A 23,699-nucleotide genomic window follows, 5' to 3' on the forward strand; every position below is an offset into this window, starting at 1 on the left:
CTTTTCAGAATGCTGATAGGGGAGGGGAGGGAAATATATCCCTGGTGGTGGGGTCCGTTTGGAGGTGGCGGAAATGACGACGGATGATATGATGTATATGGAGGTTGGTGGGTTGGTAGATGAGGACCAGTGGGGTTCTGTCCTGTTGGCGATTGGAGGGGCGGGGCTTAAGGGCGAGGAGTGGGAAGTGGAGGAGATGTGGTGAAGAGCATCGTCGATCACGTCTGGGGGGAAATTGCGGTCTTTGAAGAAGGAGGCCATCTGGGCCATCTGGGTTGTTCGGTATTGGAACTGGTCCTCCTGGGAGCAGATGCGGCGGAGATGAAGGATTGGGAACATGGGATAGCGTTTTTACAGGGGGCAGGGTGGGAGGAGATGTAGTTTAGGTAGCTGTGGGAGTCAGTCGGTTTATAGTAAATGTCCGTGATGATTCTGTCGTCCGAGATAGAAATGGAGAGGTCCAGGAAGGGGAGGGAGGAGTCTGAGACGGTCCAGGTAAATTTGAGGTCGGGGTGGAAGGTGTTGGTAAAGTGGATGAACTGTTCAACCTCCTTGTGGGAGCACAAGACAGCGCTGATACAGTCATCGATGTAACGGAGGAAAAGGTGGGGGGTGGTGCCATCTTTTATCTATAGCAAATGGTGATGGTTCTCTTTTCAACTGCTGAGAATGACAGTATGAAACGTTTAGGAATCCCAATGTAAATTTAACTTTAAAGGTAGGCTCAGCATTGGATAAGTTCTCCCCATATCATCAAAAGACGTGAGCATTCAGATAAGTTTGAGTCTTTGCACTGCAGTCGAATCTCTTATCATTTTCTATTGGCTTAAGTATTATTATTGTACTTCCAAGCAGCACTTCCTTAACATTGCATTGGGGTGTCAACCTGGATAATGTCCTCAAATTCAAAAGTGAGCATTCAATCCACAATCTCCTGTTATGTAGTTAGGGTGTATTGCAGCTGCAAGTTTGTCAGGAAAGTCTTCAACATAAATTCCAAAGCCAGTTTTGTCATGCTATTCCTAGTTCCAGGTATATTCACTAGAGTGGGTGGAAGGCAGGATTGTAATCACACCCCACCCCCAATTAAAACTAGTTAAACACTTGAAGAGCTCATGAAGAGCTGATTAACAACAGTTGAAATGTCAGGAGAGGTATAATTGAAGGACTACAGTGGATATATATGCTGCACAGACAAGGACAGATAGAGCAGACAGCTATAGCTAGCCCAAGAAATTATCCCTGAGGTAATAGGTTTCAAAGGCAGAGAAAAGAACTTTGTCATTTTGAAACAGGACTCTTGAACTCAAATTACACAGGGATGCTAGTCAAATATGCCCCAAAAGTTCCCACATCAATCACTGGCTAATGTTACAGCCTTGTTTACAAAGGGAATGAGGCAGAAGGCAGGAAACTATGGGCCGGTTAGCCTGACCTCGGTTCTTGATAACATTTTAGAGTCTATTGTTAAGGATGAGATTGCGGAGTACTTGGAAGTGCATGGTAAAAGAGGGTGGAATTAGCATGGCTTTGTCGAGGGGAGGTCATGCTTTACAAATCTGTTATAATTCTTTGAGGAGGTAATGAGTACATTAGACAAAGGATAGCCATTGAATGTGATCTAATAGGATTTGCAGAAGACCGTTGAAAAAGTGCGGCACAGGAGGCTGCTAAGTAAGATAAAAGCCCATGGTGTTCGGGGTAAGGTACTGGCATGGATAGAGGGTTGGCTAACTGGCAGACGGCAGATAGTAGGAATACTGGGGTTTCTTTCAGGATGGAGGTAGTGACTAGAGGAATTCCACAGGGGTCAGTGTTGGTACCATAACTATTCACATTATATACTAACGATTTGGACAAAGGAACTGAGGGTATTATTGCTAAGTTTGCAGATGACACAAAGATAGGTAGTGTTGAGGTAGTAGAAAGGCTGCAGAAGGAATTGGATATGCTAGGCGAGTAGGCAAATAAGTGGCTAATGGAGTACGACATGGAGACATGTAAGGTTATGAACTTTAGTCGGCAAAATAGAGGCACAGGATATTTTTTAATTGGAAAAAGGCTTCAGAAATCTGAATGGTAAAGGTATTGGGAGTCCTAGTTCAGGATTCTCTTAAGGTTAACATGCAGATTCAGTTGATGGTTGGGAAGGCAAATGCAAAGTTAACATTCATTTCGAGAGAGCTAGAAAACAACAACGGAAATGTACTGCTGAGGATGTATAAGACTCTGGTCAGACTGCATTTGGAACATTGTGAGCAATTTTGGGCCTGGATCTAAGGAAGGACATGCAGACTTTGAAGGTTTTGTCAGGGCGGAAAGGCCTGTTCCTGGGCTGTAAACTTTCTTTGTCATATGAAAAGAGTTGAGGACACTGGGTCTATTCTTGATGGAGTTCAGAAGAATGAAACTTATAGAGTACTGAGATGCCTGGATAGAGTGGTGTGGAGAAGATGCTTCCACTAGAAGGAGAGACTAGGAATTGTGGGCATAGCCTCAGGGTAAAGGGACTACCATTTGGAACTGAGATGAGGAGGAATTTCTCAGGTGGAGGGTGACTCTGTGAAGCTCATTGTTGCAGACAGCTGTGAAGACCAAGCCATTGAATGTATTTAAGACAGAGATAGATGGGTTCTTGATTAAAAGGAGGCTCAAAGATTATGGAAGAAGTCAGGAGAATATCAGCCAGGATCAAATGGCAGAGCAGACTCGATAGGCTGAATGACCCATTTTTCCTCCAATATCTTATGTATTATGGTCTAACACACAGGCAACCCAACAGAGAAAATTCATCCCAGTATTTGGGAGAGACAAAAATTGTAAGGAGCTGCACCTTTAATCATTGAATCTGTTCCCTTGAGGCAAACTGTTCCACCTCCTCTAATCACAGAATCACATATTTGTTACAGCACAGAAGGAGGACATTCTGACTACTGTGCCTGCACTGGTTCTTCAAACAAGCATCGTGACCTAGTGCTGATCTACTGTTTTTTCTTTCCCCATATCCTTGCAAATTATTTCTATCCAAATAAAGACCCAATGCCTCTTGAAAGCTTTGATTGAACATGCCTCTATCACAGTTCCATACAGTCCATACCTTCACTACTTGCTGAGCAAATTTTTCTTCACTTCATCCTTGATTCTAATGCATATCACTTTAAATCTATGCCCTCTCATTTTTGTTCCTTTTATGAGCAATGACAATTTCTCCTTATCTAGCATGCTCATGATTCTGAACACATCTATCAAGTCTTCTTTCAGCTTTCATCTCTCCAAAGAGACAGTTCCAACTTCTTCAATCTATCCTCATGACTGAATCTCTTCATTCCTGGAGCCATACACTTACCCATGTATACAATACTTCGGTTCGAACAATTGTCTTATACAACACGTTAATTACCTCCTGGCTTTTATATTCTTCCCCCTATTAGAAAAGCCAAGACATTCTATGCTTCATTAACTGCTCTCTCCATCTGTCCTGCTATTCTCATTGATCTGTGCACATATACATCATGTCCCTCTACTCTGCACACCCTTTGGAATTATATCCCCTACTTTATATTGTCTTGCAACTTTCTTTCTACCAAAGTGCATTACCTCATACTTCTCTGTACTAAACCTCATCAGCCACCCATCAGCCTACTCTGCTAAACTGTCAGAGTATTTTTGAAGTTCCACTGTCCTTCTCACAATTTGCAATTCTTCAAGTTCAAAACCAGAAGTTTCCTCTCTCTCACTCTTGCTGCTCCTCAAGACACAGGATTATGTAACTGGAGGAGCAGCAAGGGTAGAAGGGAGGGAATCTACGATTGGATTAACTGGAGGAGTTATAATGGCCAGCTTGGGGTCACATGCAACAGAGTTCCAAGGGGCCAGAACAGTGAATAATCAGAGAGATACATACTCATTCAAGGCAACCTGAGTATCTGGGTGCAGGTAGGAAACAGGAAACAAGTGAGTAAATGGATAAACAATTGAGGGAGGCTTTTGGGGAGTGGAAGAGGCCCAAACTTTGGAAAAGAAGCAAGCCCCAAGTGTCAGCCAGGTGAGTGGACAGATATGAGGGAGATCAGCAGTCCCTGCATGAATCAGAGGAAGCAGCAACTGAGTGTCGCAAGCAGGAGTAAGCAAAGCCTGAGTGTTGGTCAAGGAGTGCAAGAGGTGTTGATAACAATTGGGTGCCACATTACTCCTTTGAAAGGATTTATAAAGTTTTCAAAAAGTAGGAGACCTTCATGATTTTCATTCCACCCCTAAGGAACATGGATGGATCTGAGAGTACATTCTTTGAAAAGCTGGCTATACACTCTTCCACAAGCGGCCCAGACTGAAGGCAATATAATGAGTATCTTGCTTGCTAGGATGACATTCAGCAGGCCGTTAAGTTTAACAAAAGGTGATTCCAGTGCATAGACTGGTCAAGTGATGCACTCCAATACATTCATGCAAGGACCTCAGAGTAATGTGCCCTCCATAACAAATTTCTAGAGATAGTTGTGGGCTTTGAGGAAATTGAGGCCAAGTTAATTGAAAGCAGATAGTTTCTCTGAGGAAAAAGAAGAGTAACAGATGAATGGACAACTAAGAGGAGATGGAGGAGTTATGATGGAAACTATCGAGATACTCTGATGTGCAAGGAAGTAACTAGGCACAATGCAAGAAACAAAGGACTTATCAGGGTGCCAGAAACGTTAAGGATCATTTGATTCAGGTATGTTTCACGTTATTTCCACTAACCCAGGATGAAGGCCATAGAATGCAATTCACTCTGACATAACTGTACAATCAGATCTGCTAAAGAGAAAGACTGGAACAAGGTCTCAAAGTTATTTTCCCCTCTCCTTGATCACACTCTTATTCTCTTTTCCTAGCTGAAAAACATATTTGTTGTGGCAACCCAAATAAAAGGAGTCTCAGCTACAAGCCTTCAAGTGGGATTCCTTGTATAGCAATCTTCTTTTGTCCTCTACCCAAATTCAGGTCTGGTTCACAGCATCGTGACATCCATTACGAATTAGAGAAGGCTGCAGGTTTATGCCAAACAAAATGAAAATTGAACCACGTGGTATTGATGCTAGTCGGAACCACACCAACCATCCAAAAAACAGTCTCCTTAAGGACCCCAAGTTGCTGCTGCTGTTGCATGTTTACATGTATTTTATAGTGCTAATCTCTGAATAAAGTCAGAGGTTCTAATTTTCCTTCTATGACAGGGCTGACCAGGAATCTCTCCTGCTATTACTAATTGACATTGGGATGTGTCAGAAAATTTAGAAGTTAATACTGAACCTATTTGGTTGCATTACAATTAATTTCCTTGGCCAACAAGACCTTGAATAGAGCTTAAACCTAGAATTTCTGACTGAGAGGTAGGGATCCTATCCACTGCGCCAAAAAATATTGTTATAAAATAATAACAAAGTGAAGCTGTAAAAATAAATGCTAAGAAGAGACTCCAGTAGCCCACGCGGTGCTTTCTGCTCACTTACTCTTCTGCAGGCTCTTGTAGTTTTGGAGGAGGTGGAACTTGCTCACTTGTTTTGTTCTGCAGAGAAATTGTACTTGGTGGTCCACCTTGTCATGGTGGTGCCCATGGGACATTTCTGGAAGGTGGTGCCACTTTATCATCATAAGGGCAATGTCCATCCCTTGATCTTGGCGTACAGAGGCTGATGATGGTAAAGGCACCCCACAAAGGGTAGCACTTCTTCCTGCCTCAGTGATATACTCAGCCTTTGACTGGTGCTATAGTTGGTTGGAGGAGAGCTCCAGCTGGGACACAATTATAGTGTCAATATGTTAAATTGATAAGGCACTAGGACTGGATGAGGTGTATCCAAGGATATCGAAGGAAGTGAGAGTGGAAATTTCAGGGGCACAGCATTTCTTTCAGTTTCCCTCGATTTGGGGTGGAGCTAGAGGGTGGAACAATTGCAAATATTAAGGAATAAATTATAGGAAGGATATAAACACATTGGGAAAAGTGCAAATGTGGTTTATGAGAATGGCTCTAGTGATGAGAGTTATGAGAAAAGATTGGAGAAGTGGGCTAGTTTCCTGGAGAGGAGAAGGTTAAGAGGAGATTTGAAATAAATTTTCAAAATCATGAAGGTTCTGTACAGAGGGGATAAGGGAAAATTATTTTCACTTATCAGAGGATTGTGGCACAGTTTCAAAGTGTTTTGCAAAAGAGGCAAATGTATGGATTAGAAGAAACGTTCTGACACATTGAACAGTCGAGAATGCATTGACTTGAAGTGTGATGGAGTCAGGTTCATTTGAGGCATTCAGAAGTGCATTATATGATTACTTAAATAGAAAAATGTGAAGTGTTAAAGGGAAAAGATAGAAGATTGGCACAAAGATAAAATGGAAAAAATGCAGAGGCATGGAATTGAGGGTGATTTAGCAGTGTGAATTAGAAACTGGCTTTCTGGAAGAAGGCAGCGAGTGGTGGTTGATGGAAAATATTCAGCCTGGAGTCCGGCTACTAGTGGTGTGCCACAAGGATCTGTTTTAGGACCACTACTGTTTGTCACTTTTATAAATGACTTAGACGCAGGCATAGGTGGATGGATTAGTAAATTTGCAGATGGAATAGTGGACAGTTTGGAAGAATGTTACAGGTTGCAGGAGCACTTGGATAAACTGCAGAATTGGGCTGAGAGGTGGCAAATGGAGTTCAATGCAGCTAAATGTGAGGTGATGCACTTTGGGAAGAATAACAGGAAGGCAGAGTACTGGGTCAATGGAAAGATTCTTGGTAGTGTGGATGTGCAGAGGGATCTTGGAGTCCATGTACATAGATCCCTGAAAGTTGCCACCCAGGTAGATAGTGCTGTTAAGAAGGCATACGGTGTGTTAAGTTTCATTCGTAGAGGGATTAAGTTCACGCTGCAACTATACAAACCGTTGGTGCGGTCACACTTGGAATATTGTGTACAGTTCTGGTCCCCATATGTCAGGAAGGATGTGGAAGCATTGGAAAAGGTGCAGAGGAGATTTACCAGGATGTTGCCTGGTCTGGAGGGAAGGTCTTATGAGGAAAGGCTGAGAGACTTGGGTCTGTTCTCATTGGAAAGAAGAAGGCTAAGACGGGATTTGATAGAGACATACAAGATGATCAGAGGGTTAGATAGGGTAGACAGTGAAAGTCTTTTTCCTAGGATGATGACGTCAGCTTGTATGAGAGTGCATAACTACAAATTGAGGAGTGATAGATTTAAGACAGATGTCAGAGGCAGGTTCTTTACGCAGAGAATGGTAAGGACGTGGAATGCACTACCTGCTAATATAGTCAACTTAGCTACATCAGGGAGATTTAAATAATCCTTAGATAAGCACATGGATGATGATGGGATAGTGAAAGGCGATGGGCTTAGATTAGTTTACAGGTCGCCGCAACATTGGGGGCCGAAAGGCCTGTTCTGCACTGTATTGTTCTATGTTCTACAAAATACACAGAGATGCAGGCATGGTATGATGAATATAGCATAAAAATTCTGTGATTCCAAACATCTCTGTACTACATAATGCCATTGACTACTCCAACTACACACTGTTGCATTCTGAGCATTGCAGTGTATTAAATGTTTATCTACCCAGAGTAATGCTGATGCTGCACGTAGCTCTCCAGGTGATATTCCACCATCTTGATAAACGAATCATGTGCTTATACCCCTGAGCCACTGCAGTGTGAGATCGCTGGAGTCCTCAATTCTCTGCTCACAATCAAACACTGCCTCAGGGAATTCTTACATGTGTTGCAGGTAGAGTCTGAGCAAGCCTGTGCCTGTTCTCCCTTTTCCGAGTGGAAATGTCCACAACTGTGTCTGGTACATTCTCCATCACACTAATACTATGCTCCTCATCCAGTGTCACCTTATCTAAACACATGCCAAAACTGAGGCAAGAATAGGTATAATGATTGAAAGCATGCTTGTCAGGAACCTTGACTTCATGAGGTTTTTGGGGGCTTAAAATGGACAGAGTGTTGTTGAGTGGCTGCCTGAAGTTGAGAGCCTCAAGATAAAATTGAAAAAGCCAACCTAGGAGGTTAGAAGCTATTGCAATGCTGAGGCTACTGAATGCAACTCAGTGTTTAGCATGCCACTGGATGGAGTACATTATTTGCACCTCCCATTAAGCACTTCATCCATTGTAGTCAATATCTCTATCACGGATGTGACCTTGTCAAGTCTGACTGTCTGCTCATCTGGAATCCTGGCTATCTCTGTTATTCTTTCTTCAATTAGCATTATCCTTCATTATTATGAAACATTATTCAGGACACACATCATGCAGAGAGAAAAGTCAAATGGCATTTCCTGGAGGCTGCAAGCTTTGAAACCTATCTTGAGAGCTGGGGGTTGCATTCACCTTGCCAGAGTGTATGAGGTCATGCACACTAACTGAACCTTTTTTAGTACCAAACCCATATTCTTCTAACAAAGTTTTCACTGTCTGAGACAGAAACAATCCTAAACCAGGCCTATTTACTGTCAGTTCATGGTCTCCTCCTGGCACCTCTGGAAAAATTACCTCCTCTCCTTACCTCATAATATCAGGCCTGAAATCCAAGTCACTATCACAGAACTAGTTCTCTGTGCTTCCTCGGGTTTCTAGCCTCCAGCTTTCCAATGTTACTTCTTGCATATTTCAATCCACTCTAACCCTGATCACAAGTCTTCTGTTTGCTCCAATCAGGTTTGAACAGACCTACTGTAATCTTCAAAGAGAATTTAGTTTGAGTCTGCACTTCATCTGACTTGCCTTACCCTCTGTGGCATTTAGTTGGCTGCCAAACCAATTCTAATCCCTTTAAAGAGGTGAAATCAAGAAAATCGTGTATTTAGTCTATTTAATAGCCTCCCTGCAGGCAGGTTCAAGATCAGAAAGCAGTTCTGACTTCCATTTCCCAACTCCATCATAAAAATTCAAACATTTGAATCAGTGTCCTCAATCTAAAAATTATCATACTGAATCTTTGTCACCTTTAAACCTTTTTATTTTTATTATTCACATCACACCTACCAATCTTATTTTTATTTCCTTTCTAATAAACCTCAACAATGCCAAAAAGTGCTGTTGAGATCGATACATTCACTTTTCCTTCCATATTTAGTTCATGTATTGCGCCATTACTTTCTCTTCAACCAAGCATTATTTCAGGGACTTTGTCCTGTGTAGAAGTATTACTGAAAGTGAATCAGTAGGTGAGGCAAAAGCTACCAAAGGAATGCAAGATCAAGAATCTGCTGTAACTGTTAGAGAACAGAAGTTATCAGTCCTTGATTAGCATTTGGATCTTATCCAGTTCCTGAACTTAAAGCAGAGACAAAGACTAAAGACAGTAGTGACAGTAGTGACAGAAGGATTTGAATTAAGTCATAGAAATATATATTCAAATTAACAAATGGCACTATGTTAGAAAGCATTGCAAGTTGTCCAGATGAGAACTGGAAGTTAGTTACAAAGCAATATGAACAATCTAAGTGACTACATATAAGCACAGCAAATGAATGAAGAACTGTGAGATCATCCACTTTGGATCAGGGAAAGAAAAATATTTTCTTAATGGGAGTGTTAGGAGCTCTTGAAGAGCAAAGGGATTTAGGTGTCCATATATACTAATCACTAAAAGCTAATGCACAGGTACAAAATGCAATCAATAAAGCTAATGGAATTTTGATCTTTATCTCAAGGAAGTTGGAATACAAATGTGAGGAAATGATGTTCACTGTATGCAGCATTGGTCAGAAAGGATGTCTGAAGTGCATTCAGCTTTGGGCACTACATCACAGGAAAAAACAATCAGTCTTGGAGGATTGAACTTCCTGATTCATATGAGGAAATGAATAAATTTGTTTTGTATTCCAATGAGTTTACACAGTTGAGGGATAATCCAATTGAGATCTCCAAGACAAGTAATGGATTCAATAGGATAGATATTGAGAAACTTCTAGTTCCTCTTGTGGAGAATCTAGAATAAGAGGCATATATTAATTTGGAAATAAATAATTTAGGGATGTGGAAGTTTCGTCATTAAGTCAAGACATTCAAGACAGAAATTGATAGATTTTAAGTTACAAGTGACATCAATCCCGCAGCAGGTAACTCACCTCCTGATTCCCCAATCTTGTCCATCATCTATAAGACACAAGTCAGGAGTGTAGTGTAATCATCCCCACTTGACTGCATGTTTCCAATCCCAGAAGAGAAATCAGGGCCTAACTCTAATATCTGACAAGCTAACAATTATTCACAGCCAAACTATCAAATACTTCAAAATTACATGGGTGATGACAACTTTCAGAGTTTACACTGCCTCATATTCATGAGAGGTATACTTGCATCAATTTCTTTTCTTCCGTGGCCCGAAGGCATTAGCTTCTGGAGTGTCAAGAGGAAGAAACCATTCAGCACACAGTTATCATTTTCACTTGGAAATTGATTCCGATTGAATTCAGCTGCATTGGGTTACTTGTCACTGTTCTCAATTGCAGATGATTTGCAACTACATGGCAGTGTAATCTTTGCCTGCATCAGGCTAATGTAGTTGCAATTTAGTTTCTATTCTTTGACACTCTGTCCTTAAAAATACATTGTACTGTTAAGGATGTCTGTTGTAAAAGTTCTCACAGAAGAAGAAAAAGACTTCTGATTAAAACAAGATGAAAAATATAATGTTGCATCTTCTAAAAACAAGGAAAACCTTTGCTTCGGAGTGATGTAAACATCAGGATAGCACTTCTATTTTTTCATCAATCAGTCCCAAATGTTTGTACTGAGCATTAATCTTCTAATAAATTGCCACCACATTTATAATGTCTCTTCTCTCCACTGCCTTACTTTAGAGCCTTACATGATTCAACACAACTATTAGGAGTCATGACCTGATTACAACTCACTGAATGCATCTTCCTTGGACCTGAGCCAGGTATAATGATTTTACTGCTCAATGGCTTAAAAACCTATATTCAATATCTGAGAGTCTGTGTTCACTTTCCAACGTCCAGTTTACAGAATATACCACTTTTAGATCTCAAAGACAATGCTTTAGGCAATATTACAGGACACTGTTCCAACTACTGCCCAATTTGATTGAGTTAATTATTTGTTTCTTAAAAAGCTAAAGGATCACTTTGTTGCTCTATTTGTATTGCTTACTTCCTATGAACAATCACTACAGACATCAGCTAGATCTCCCATAAGCCACACATGATTTGACGTTTTAGCAAACTAAAACACTGCAAACACCAGAAATCTGAAATAAAAAAGAAAATGTTGGAAAAGTGCAGCATTTTTTAACTTCTTATTAATACTTCTAAGTTAGCACTCTAGCATACTTGCACACTGAAAATTAGGATTGCCAGCTCTCACGCTAATTTACCATCACCATTCTCACTGCTGAGGAGGAGAGAAGACAAGAACCCACCAAACTCAGAGAACAGATGAACTAATGGACTTGACGTTCACTCACCAAATGCTAGTTTGGAATTTTTACAGGTTGGCTTGCATGATGGATTGGGAACAGCCCAACTAGGAGGCAATAGCAATGCAACAGAGAGCTAGTCATGGCTGTGCCATTCTTTTGGCAGGACTCAGGAGCTATTCAGTGTGCAGAGTTACCAATTCAAGTGAACTGTATGCATTTGGTCAGTGGAGATCTTCATGGCCTTCTGAGGCAGTTGGGTGAAAGACAGGGAGTCCAGTAAGCTTTGTTAGCGTTTCTGACTGCAATCATGACAAAAGTGATGAGGGGATTGAGATACCAGAAAATAGATTTGAGTAGCATTGAGGACAATAACCTCATGAGCATCAGCAAAGGTGTGAGTGTGAGGAAGGTGCAGGACAGGAATTAGGGTTATGAGGTAATGGAGGTTATATGTTCAACATCAAATGTGCTTTCAAAGATGCAACTACTTGTAGTTGTCAAAAAGTTTATGCCAGAATCTGCACCTATTTAGATAGATGGTGATTTACAACTTCATTACGCAAGGCCTCACACTTCATAGTACTGTTCATTATGCCCTACAGTATCTATTCAAGTATTGTGATAATTTCCAATGGACTCCTTCCAAGGATCAAAAGCCAGTGTAATATAACATCTTCATGTGCTGACAGCATGTAATCCATCCATCACTTAATTCCCCAATTCAAAATATGAACAGCCCTAAACTCCTGCAGGTTCTGATCCTGTTATAAATAATCATGAGGCACATCTTACCTGCTAAACAATAACATTTTTTATGGACAAAGAATGCCTATTTTGTTGACATTGGGGAGTATTAATTTTAATGAATCTGATGAAGTGTCAGCACAAAGTGCACTAAATGCTACAGTTACACACCTATCTGAAGTGAGAGATTCAGAGGCATGGCCAATTTTGAAGAACTCACAGCAGCACTTGAAGAGGAATGGAGGAAGCATTGAGAGGGAAATAAAGTAGCTTTTAAGCGCGGAATTATTTTGCAGTGCTGAGAGTTAGAAAGAGATTAAATAATGGAAGACTTTAGTCTTTAGATTAAAAGTTACAAGCAACCACAGTAAAAACAAGAGGCAAATGTTTTGTAATTGCAGTTAAGCATCTCTTTAAATTGTGCACAAAATGGTTGCCTTCCAATTTCTACCATCTTCTAAACACAAGAAAAACAATCTTCAGTAACAATTTGATATCTTTGAAAATAGAATTGGGATTATAATTCAATTCACATAAATTAATGAGGCTTTTATTGGTGTCCCTCTGGAGTTCTAGCCACCAGGATTGAAACTGGTTCAGATGGACAACAAAGTGCAAGTCAGCACTTCAGTTCTGTTCACGTGCCCATTTCCTCTGCTACCCTGTTTTTAGACTTAAAATATTAGGTACCTGAAATCACCCTAATAGTGTCTGTTATTTTTAAAATCCCAACCAATTCTAATTTAAATGGAAAATACAAACTGAATGATCATCAGTTACAGATAACGAGAAAGAAAATATTTATTGTACTAGTAACTTTACTCTGAATATACTTAGATAACATTGCCAAATCAAATGCAAACCTCAGCAGGAATTCATTCTTGTGCTTGCATCCTACATTGTAATAAGTACATCAGCAAATTTAAACATGAAACACATAATCGCACTTTGTGGATAAAGTAGCCAATTTTCTTCTGTGTAAAAAGAAAGCTATGGAGTGCATTTTAATTGCAAAATGACCAATCTGCATTAAAACTTTATAAATTTAATGTGCAATAGAATGCCATCATTCTTTGTAAAACCTATGAACCATATTTATGTTTCAGCCCCCAGAAGAGAGTTATACTCACCCATCTGTACAGCATCTCCAGTGGCCTCCAGGCATTGTGTCAGTGCTTTGCTGAAAGGTTCCCATATTACCAAGTTGCTTCGCACATCTTCTCTAAGCACTGCCAGTTCAATCTTTATCCCCTGAAGGAAAGTGGATGTCTGCTCTATGATGTGTGCTTGTTGTTTTGTTCTTTCCCTGTGGAATAAGATATTGTGATATTAATTCAGTTTAAAGCCAGAATCCTCTCCACTAAATTACTCTGAACGGATTATAACATGGTGCTTATTCAGTCCCTTTGCAATCTCAATTAGTTTAACAGCCAACCTGAAACAATTCAGCACTCCTACATCAACAGAACTTATATTGGACAATACACGAAGAAAAATGTTGTCTGTCTCTCAATAAGTTAGACCAGCTATAATCTAGATGATGACTTTGACTTGGTTAGGGAAATTACCATCTTTAATTATTTGTACTGATGTCATAAGCATGGAAGGCATCACCTGCTTGTTTGATTCCCTTTCTTAAATGTAAACAAGAAAATCTGCAAACATGTGAGAGCATAAAAATTATTTCAATGTTTCCAAACAGTTGTTAAACATCTGTTGAGTTTTCCTGTCATGCCATCCTGATTCTTTATTAATTGTAAAACCTTTCAATTTTGCATTCCATTTATGCTCCATGCAGGTGTTTCCATGCATTTTTCCTTTCCAATTATTCAGTTGTATCTGTTTGTGATTTTAATGGGTTCCTTACCTGCAAAGTTTTGATGTGTTCTGAACTACTACTAGCTGACTCCAATTGTCTTCCATTTTCAAATGAATGCCCTCCAGTTCTTTCTGCTTAGTTGCAAGTTCTAAACTCAAGAAATTCAAACTGAAAAGGGAAAGATAAAAGCCATATTTTTATACCAGACAAGATAGAGAATGAAAGCACATTTTCAGCACAATAAATACGTTTTTTTAACAATAAACTTCGCAAACAAATGTAAAAATTGTTTATATTATTGAACACATTTTAAACATGCTTACAATTACAAAATGCATTGGTACTATTTTTAACACCAGTATATTATCATAGCATCATTGAATCTCTGTGGTGTGGAAGCAGGCTATTTGGTCCACCAAGTCCACATCAACTCTCCAAAATGCATCCCAATCAGACCCATCCCTCCTACCCAAAACTCTGCATTTCCCATTGTTAATCCACCTAGCCTGCATATCCCTGGATACTATAGGCAATTTAGCATGGCCAATCAACCAGCCTGCAAACCTTTGGACCGTGAGGGGAGACTGGATCACCTGGAGGAAACCCACACAGACACGGGGAAAATGTGTAAACTCCACACAGACAGATTTTACATTGGACAGTTGCCCGAGGGTAGAATTGAACCCATGTCATTAGCACTGAGGTAGCAGTGCTAACTACTGAGCATTGTGCTGCCCTATTCATTGCTTTATAACGTATACTTGTTTTTCCTTTTGAAATCTTTATAAATGCTTATATGTTAATACACCTGGGCTGGAAGGCAGCCCATTTATGAGTTTTTTTTCCCACTGCACTATTTTCTTGGTTATCTTATCCTGTGTCCTTCCTCCCCCAGTCTCCCTTCCTGAATTGCTAAGGATAGCCTGGCTCTCATATTGGACATTTTAGTCCAAACATCAAGTTTGAGCCACAACTTTAACTCCACCTTGACAAAGTCCACTATCCGAGGAGCAGAAGAATTGATGTTTCAGGCATTAGCCTTTCATCAGGAAATGCCGATTCTCCTGCTCCTCGAATGTTGCCTGACCTGCTTTTCTTTTCCAGCGCCACACTTTTCGACTCTGATCTCCAGCATTTACAGTCCTCACTTTCTCCAAAGTCCACAATCCATCTCACAACACTACTTGTGAGATTTTCAGTGGGAACTTTTTAACTAGATGTTGAAATATGACTTGAGGAGAAAGTGAGGTCTGCAGATGCTGGAGATCAGAGATGGAAATGTGTTGCTGGAAAAGCGCAGCAGGTCAGGCAGCATCTAGGGAACAGGAGAATCGACGTTTCGGGCATTAGCCCTTCTTCAGGAATATGACTTGCCAACTGCATAGCTTCTACTGCTATGATGCATCTTAATTGTGCTAGTCAGTCACTTCAAGTTTAAAGATACTTTTTTCTAACCTACAATCCACCCTGATGTTGTTACCTGTTGAGTTTCTGGTAACTTTATTGCATAATACGGCATGTAATATTAAGTAGAAGGGTATAGGGCATACCAAAATCCTTGGATGGTCTTGAATCTTTTCTGTTTCTGTTTACTCAACTCTCACCTCAGATTCTAAGAAATTACCTGCACATTAGGGCAGTCACACAAGGGAACTGCTTTCGATTGCATATTAAATTAGGTGAGGGTAATTGATAAATGTTCAGGATGCATCTATCCCAAAGCGTGACGACAACTGAAGCAGGTGAACTGAGCAGATATTCTAAGTTCCTAATTAAGAAGCATGGTATCAAGATTTTGTGGAAAACACTGATCTTCAAAAATGGTGCATCAAGTACTGCAAGCCATTAACTACACCCACATTCATTTACTGATAACCTCATCTTGTCACTTAATTCGTATTGGGGATGTCATAGACAGATTGAATCAAAATCACATAAATGTCCCTCCAATAAACTAATCTCATGCACAAGTGCCATTCACCTCACATCACTTTTTTTTTCATAATTAGCATCCATACATTCATTTCACAAACTTTAAATTTATTGGACAATTGCAAGCAACTCAGGATATAGAGAGATTCCTCACGGAATGAAGACACAACGGTGTAGGGCAGCCTGCGAATGACTGAACAGCCATCATTGGGGAGCATTTTTTTAACCTACATGGTGCGAGCATAGAATTAAGAAGTACCACAAAATTACCCATATTTCTGATCCAGACTATGCATGTTGCAACTATTTGATTTGTGACAATGTTGCTTCGTTAACAAGGTTATATTGTCCTTGGTTTTTTTATCAGAGGGTTATAAACACAGAGTTGCCGAGAGGTCTGGCTTAGATGGGTTTTAGGACCAATTTCATTATAGCTAACAGATAGACACTGCCTCAGCCAAAAGACTTTTAAGTTTAAAAAACACTTGTACAATGAAAGGCGAGTGGCCAATTCTCCCAGTTCAGCTTTTCCCTGGTTTGGTTTAGTTTGGTTTTAGCAATCTGGCTGTTCAGAGAATGCAGTCAGTCAGTTTTGAGGCTTCTGGTCAAAGAGACAGCTACATGGAAGAACGTATTCCATGCTAAATCTCTCTGCCATCTCTCTCTCTCCCCCCTGTAACACCCTGTGTTTGATTTTTCCTTTTTTGCCAAAGGGTGTTTATGGGAATTGTTCCAAGTAGTTGGAACAGTATCATTAAGTTGGGATAGTCTGTTGGGTTTTCAGATAGGTTAAATTATTCTATATTCTGTTCTCTTTTGTTTGTGTTTCATTCAGTAATTTTGTAAATAAATTCTGTTTTGTTAAAACTAAGTGGATGGACCTGCTGCATCCCTCCTGGAATATCTGCTTATACCTGCTTAAAACAACTAGCAAAGTTAGGGTCTGGGCTGCTTTCTTTGAGGGGGTCTGGCCTGGTCCATAACAGACTACCACCTTATTAGGTCTTAAACATCTGAAATCAATGACTATGTCTTTTCCCTCAACATTTTCGCCTGAAATGTTTGGAACAAATTTCAGGTTCCATCCTCTTGATAAGGGTTTGATTCAATGTGCACCAGTTGATTTTATTGTAAATTGTCTCAGTGCTTCCTGTTAGCTTCTGATTGCCCGTTTATTGAGGTTGCTTGTCCCAGAACATCTTGTCTTCTTTGGCTTTCAAACACCAATGGAACAAAATGCAGCCAGAAAACAAATCTGATCGAAATGGAAAATGTAGTACTAAGTGAAACTTGATTGCAAAAAAAAAACCATGGACTCTGGAAAGGCCCTCATGGATTGAAAAATGACATTAGTAACAAGTCTGTTTAAGAAACCATGGCAACAGAAAGGAGAAAACTGTAGGCTAGTTATCTTAACATCTGACATGGTAAAAATACTACAATCCATTATAAAATAGGCAATAAAAGGACATTTACAAAATTATAATATAACTAGGTAGAATCAGCATGGTGTTACAAAAGAGAAATTGTGTTTCACTAAGTAACAAGCAGAGTGGACAAAGGAGAAGCTTAAGCCGAAACGTTGACTCTCCTGCTCCTCAGATGCTGCCTGACTACGCTACTCCAGCATCACACTCTGACTCTGATTTGCTGTATCTGCAGTCCTCACTTTCTCCAAAGGAGAAGCTACACATGTGGTTTCAAAGGAGACTCAAAATACTTGCAAAACACACAACGTTAAGAGTACAATATTTTCTACAATTCTCCAATTGCACAACACTTGCTGAATAATGCTAAATGTGTGAAGAATAATGTTGGCAACCAATTTAGGATTGTCAGTCACAATTGCATTGCAACATATGTCATCTTGCGGGTTCAAGATGAAAAGTTTTAACAAAATGTATCTTTTTTCAGCAATATTCAAAAATTTTGATCACTATTAAAATCAGCTTCTGATAATAATAAAATTGTTCAGAACTGCTTCAGAATGGCAGTTCTTGGGCTCAACAATGTAAACAACGGGACCAATTTGCTAAACATAATGATGATGATAGCATAAAAAGGCTACCCAATTAGAAATACCTAAGCACTTACGATGACTAAAGAAGGAATTATCAACCAAGCCAAACAGTTAGAATAACATACATAAACCAATTCAGGTCAAACTAAAGATTATATGTGACATCTGGTGAAACTAAAAGGCACACAAAACCATAAAAAACTTTTATAATATGTTTAAAAGGTAAACTAAACTTCTGTCCAAGTTATTCTTTCCACCACTTGTCTATTTAATTCCTAAAAACATTTCTTTGCTATTCCTTTGGTGAGAGTGCTCAGTGTCACTATGTTAGTTTTGATGGGTCATAATAACTTTCTTTTACTAGAAGAATGATTTCATTGCTGATTCAGAGTGTCTGCATAAAGCCCACCTGCAGGGACATCAGCTCTTAAATTTAAATTCAAACAATTTCACAAGCGCGAGTATTTCACAATCTTGGTTGAGTCCATTAACCTTAAGTTCCCAACAAACAAATTCTCACAATAACTTAGTAGTTTTAATACTTTTACTTATTGTCCTAACATTTTAGTTGGTAAATCACAACCACAACAAGGTTGAAAAAAATAAATATAAAATAGCTTTTCACAGGGCTATGCAGCTGTAGGAATTTGAATAAAGGATTTGGACAGAAAATCATTCCAAGTGAATTTGGGCATTTGTAAAGGATTGAGCACAGACAGCTGTAACTAGGATAATATAAAAATCTGGAAACATTCACATTAATTAAAGGAAACAAATTTATCATTTCTTTTATAATATGCAAAAATGCTGATGCACTTTTATTGTCCAAAAAAGATTGTATTTAAATGTTTCAAATAGGTTTTTAAAACAGTCATTCAGTGATTCAGGTGAAACATTGAGCTCACATGAAAAGCCTGGAATAATTGGGAAAATGCTACTCTATTCCTCAGTGAATTGCCAGTTGCTGAAAAAAAGTCGATGAAAATCTATGGGTTAGTTGTTTAGAAGAGTAAGGCGAAAGGGAGGACTGCAGATGCTAGAGATTAGGTTCAGGATTAGAGTGGTGCTGGAAAAGCACAGCAGGTCAGGCAGCATCCGAGAAGCAGGAAAATCGACATTTCAGGCAGGATCCCTTCATCAGGAATCTTTCAGGCAGGAGCCCTGATGAAGGGTGCCTGCTCGAAGCATTGATTTTCCTGCTCGTTTAGAAGAGTAAGTCAATTCTGCACAAGACAAGAGCGTAATGAAAAAGTAAATCAGATTATATCTGGAAGGAATAGAATGTTTAGTAACAGTTATAGAACAACCTTGATTATCTAAACTGATAAGGATGGGGAGTATTTTGTTCGGATAACTGATCTAATCGTAAACAAGTGGTAATTTATGAGTGCTGATCATCCAAACATGCCTCAGTTATCTGGCAATGCATGTCATAATATCATTTGACTAATAACTGTATGCCAAGTTGCCTAATGCTGTTTTTACGGGTCCTTGAGATTTTGTTCAGATAATCCGAAATTCCGATAATTGATGTTCGAATAGTTGAGGTTTCTCTGTATATTGTTTTAGCAACGAAGACTTCATTAGTTTTAACATGTTATTGCTTCCTTAAAGGCAATATTTGAATGCATGAGGGTATTCTTAATACAATCATTAAATTAGTGGCACAAATAGAGAAAAACAAGTTTTATCTTGTCACCATTACTAAGATGTAGTTGTAAAGTGACCAAGGAATAAAATACTCCAAAAGCACTTAACTTTTAGAAAAGATAGGTATTAACACCCGTGTAACTCATTCTTAATCTGCATAAGCTGGTGTTGGGTGATTTTTAACTTTGTTCACCACAGTCCAACACCAGCACCTCCAAATCATGACTACTGGAATACCTTAATAATTTAAAAAAAACCTCTATTAGGTCACTTCTTAGACAAGCCCATTGACTCTGTTCTGGTCAAATTCCTGCAAGAAAGTCTCTGTCTAATTTTAGAAATGTGGTACGTGTGAATGGAAAGTTAGCCCACTCCTATAAAGTCAGGGCACCCTTCAATCAAAGTGGCACAGTTAATCTACTCCTCCCAAAATGGAAATTCAAAGATAGCTGCATATATAATTGAAGATGTTTAAACAGGGTGCTGTTTTTAAATCCATCATTTTCATCAAACTGTGTGCTTACAAAGTTAAAAATCACACAACGCCAGGCAATAGTCCAACAGGTTTATTTGAAAGCACTAGCTTTCAGAGCGCTGCTTCTTCGTAACCTAGTGCTTCCAAGTAAACCTGTTGGACTATAATCCAATCTGCTGTTGTGTGATTTTTCACTTTGTACACTCCAGTCCAACACTGACACCTCCAAATCATGTATTTACAAACTTAGTGCAACCAACCTCCTGCTAATCTGTTGATAAATATGCCCCAGAATCGCAGAATGAGGTGCAGAGTGTGGCGCATGTATAGAATGAGCTACCAGAGGATGTGGTGGAGGTGGGTACAATTCAAACATTTAAAAGATGTCTGAATGGGTATATGAATAGTAAGGGTTTAGAGGGATATGGGCCAAATGTTAGCAAATGGGACTAGGTAAGATGGGATGTCTGGTTGCCGGGACAAGTTGGAAAAAAAGGGTTCTCTTATATAGCTCGTTCCATACACACACCAGCCTCTTGTTTAAAAAAGTCTGTCAGAAATGAACTGTAAATTTAACAGCTCTTGAGATTTTGTTCAGATAATCCGAAATTCCGATAATTGATGTTCGAATAGTTGAGGTTTCTCTGTATATTGTTTTAGCAACGAAGACTTCATTAGTTTTAACATGTTATTGCTTCCTTAAAGGCAATATTTGAATGCATGAGGGTATTTTTAATACAATCATTAAATTAGTGGCACAAAAAGAGAAAAACAAGTTTTATCTTGTCACCATTACTAAGATGTAGTTGTAAAGTGACCAAGGAATAAAATACTCCAAAAGCACTTAACTTTTAGAAAAGATAGATACATGAAGAGCAAACATTCAAAGGCATTAAATAGATTCAGCTTAGAGATAATAGTTATTTAAAATGATCATACATTTGGACCTAATTAAAATATTGAACAGATACTAAAGGTTGAAAGTAAAACCAATGTTCTTAGCTCTAAACAAAGCACACCTATCCTTTTATCATCTCAGTAAACAGTTTGTCTTTTGCTTTTTATGAATGTTCTTACAAATGCTTTAAGAGAGCACTTGGTGACCCAATCGGTTTGAATGCATTGTTTCTTGTTTTATTGCATCTTTTTCAGTGATAACATAATTATAGTGTTCACACAGCCTATGGCTTCCTCGTCTTGTCTTTTTCAGTGGTATAGTCTGTACAAATTGACAAGACAAATATCATTGGATTTTAATGATCATATCACTTTTGTAATTCAATTTTTTAACTAAAATTTTACAAGAGAGGCAAAGTGTAATTATAGGTATTTGGAAACCTAATTATAGGTACTTAGAAACCATTTACTTCACAAAAACCCATCCAAAAGGTAAAACCAAGCACAGCAATTTTTGTAATTAATCAAAATGTCTTAAGACATTAGAATATATTCAAGGGTTTCCAGGAGCAAGCTTAAACATCTTTGTATATAATCAAGGAGAAATTTTCATGAATTTTCCATGAGTCTAGCAAGAGCTTATTTTGTTTTGCTTTTTGTCATCTTGATTCAAGAACCTTAAGGATGACTAAGAATGGTAGTGCGCAAGATTGACCCATCTAATGGATAAGATGAGGATGGATGAGCATGTTGGTCTTTTCCTTTTGAATGCTCACAAAGGGCTTTTAATCATAACATTCACCAAGAAGATAATGACAGGCAGTTTTCCCTTAATTCAAAGATTTGGATGGCACTGTGCCAAATAAAGCATCCACCTCATTGCTCCAAAAGGTAGCTTAATCCTACGTGACATTAAAGTTTCAGAAGCTATTTTAGCTAGGTAACACTCTGACTGTATTCCATCTGCTGCTTCTTTGCCCACTAGTCTAGCCTGTCCAAAGCCTTCTACAGCCTCCCCACTTCCTCAACCCACCTGGTCCTTCAACCTATCTTTATGTCATCCACAAACTTAGCAACAATGTTCTCAGTTCGTTTTTGTCCAGATGCTAATGTCTGTCTATCAGTTTCTAAAAGTAACCATCTGTGTAAAGACCCGTCTCCTCCAAAACTGCCCTCTAAGATTTCCATCTCTGAATCTTTTTAATGTACAAACAATCCTTTATTATTTTAAGCCTAATTAAGCAAGTTAATGCCTTTTGATAGTTACCCTTTGTCATAGATCACACAGTATAAACAAAATCTTCCAACAAAATCCAACGAACACGGTCTGCAGATTTCTCAGCAACAAACCCAAACAAGCAGACAAAACACGTCCAGAAACCATAGCCACTCTCCCGTACATCAAAGACATCTCGGAAAGGACTGCCAGACTACTCAGACCTCTTGGTAACATGGTGGCTCACAAACACACCAATACACTAAAACAGCAGCTAATGAACTTGAAAGACCTTTACAGACAACAAGCAAAACTAATGTAATTTACAAAATACCATGCAAGAACTGTAACAAACACTATATTGGACAAACAGGCAGAAAACTAGCCACCAGGATATATGAACATCAACTAGCCACAAAACGACATGACCCTCTCTCACTCGTATTCTTACATACAGATAAGGAAGGACAACACTTCGACTGGGACAACACATCCATCCTAGGACAAGCCAAACAGAGACATGCACAAGAATTCCTAGGAACATGGCATTCCAACTGGAACTCAATCAACATAGAGTTAGATCCTATCTACCAGCCCCTGAGAAAAAGAACAGGAAATTACATCACCACTTGAAATGACATCACCAGCCCAAAGAAAACCAAACATACAAATAGAAAGCAGGAATAAGCAGCAGTGCTTCGCCTGGAGGCCTACTGAGGATGTTACTTAGTAGGGTGACGAAACGTCTGGAAATGACCTTCCAACTCAGCGAGCAACCCAGAACCCTTACCTGAGCTACAAATCTTCTCAAAACTCGCTACAGCTCTAGGCGGCTTACAAGCACCTATTCTCTGATGAATACCGAATAAGGTCACAGGTCAAGAAGGATGCACTGATTTTGCTTCAGTTTTTGTAAGCTCTTCATTAAACAATGGAACAGGTTCAGTTCCATCAAGCATAGGAGTTGGGAGTTCATGTTGCAGTAGTACAAGACATTGGCCACTTTTGGAATATTGTGTACAATTCTGGTCACCCTTCTACAGGAATGATGTTGTGGAATTTGAAAGGGTTCAGAAAAGATTTACAAGGATATTGTCATAGAGTCATAGAGTCATAGAGATGTACAGCATGGGATCAGACCCTTCGATCCAACCCATCCATGCGAACCAGATATCCCAACCCAATCTAGTCCCACCTGCCAGTACCCGGCCCATATCCATCCAAACCCTTCCTATTCATATACGCATCCAAATGCCTCTTAAATGTTGCAATTATACCAGCCTCCACCACATCCTCTGGCAGCTCATTCCATACACGTACCACCCTCTGTGTGAAAAAGTTGCCCTTTAGGTCTCTTTTATATCTTTCCCTTCTCACTCTTAACCTATAGCCTCTAGTTCTGGACTCCCCGAACCCAGGAAAAAGATTTTGTATATTTATCCTATCCATGCCCCTCATAATTTTGTAAACCTCTATAAGGTCACCCCTCAGCCTCCACGCTCCAGGGAA

At 39.3% G+C, this 23,699-nt stretch overlaps 1 protein-coding gene across 2 annotated transcripts in view; it reads right to left on the reverse strand.

Moving 5' to 3' along the window:
* lekr1 (leucine, glutamate and lysine rich 1) overlaps positions 1–23,699 on the reverse strand; it is a 215,682-nt gene that overhangs the window by 65,835 nt on the left and 126,148 nt on the right. For both annotated transcript variants that reach the window (XM_043702179.1, XM_043702178.1), the window contains exons 3-4: positions 14,049–14,168; positions 13,312–13,487 (exon numbers count right to left, since the gene is read on the reverse strand). In XM_043702179.1, the coding sequence (XP_043558114.1) occupies positions 13,312–13,487; positions 14,049–14,168 (296 nt within the window). The remainder of the gene's footprint in view (positions 1–13,311; positions 13,488–14,048; positions 14,169–23,699) is intronic.

Source organism: Chiloscyllium plagiosum, chromosome 13 (assembly GCF_004010195.1).
Source record: "Chiloscyllium plagiosum isolate BGI_BamShark_2017 chromosome 13, ASM401019v2, whole genome shotgun sequence".
Lineage (NCBI taxonomy): Eukaryota > Metazoa > Chordata > Chondrichthyes > Orectolobiformes > Hemiscylliidae > Chiloscyllium > Chiloscyllium plagiosum.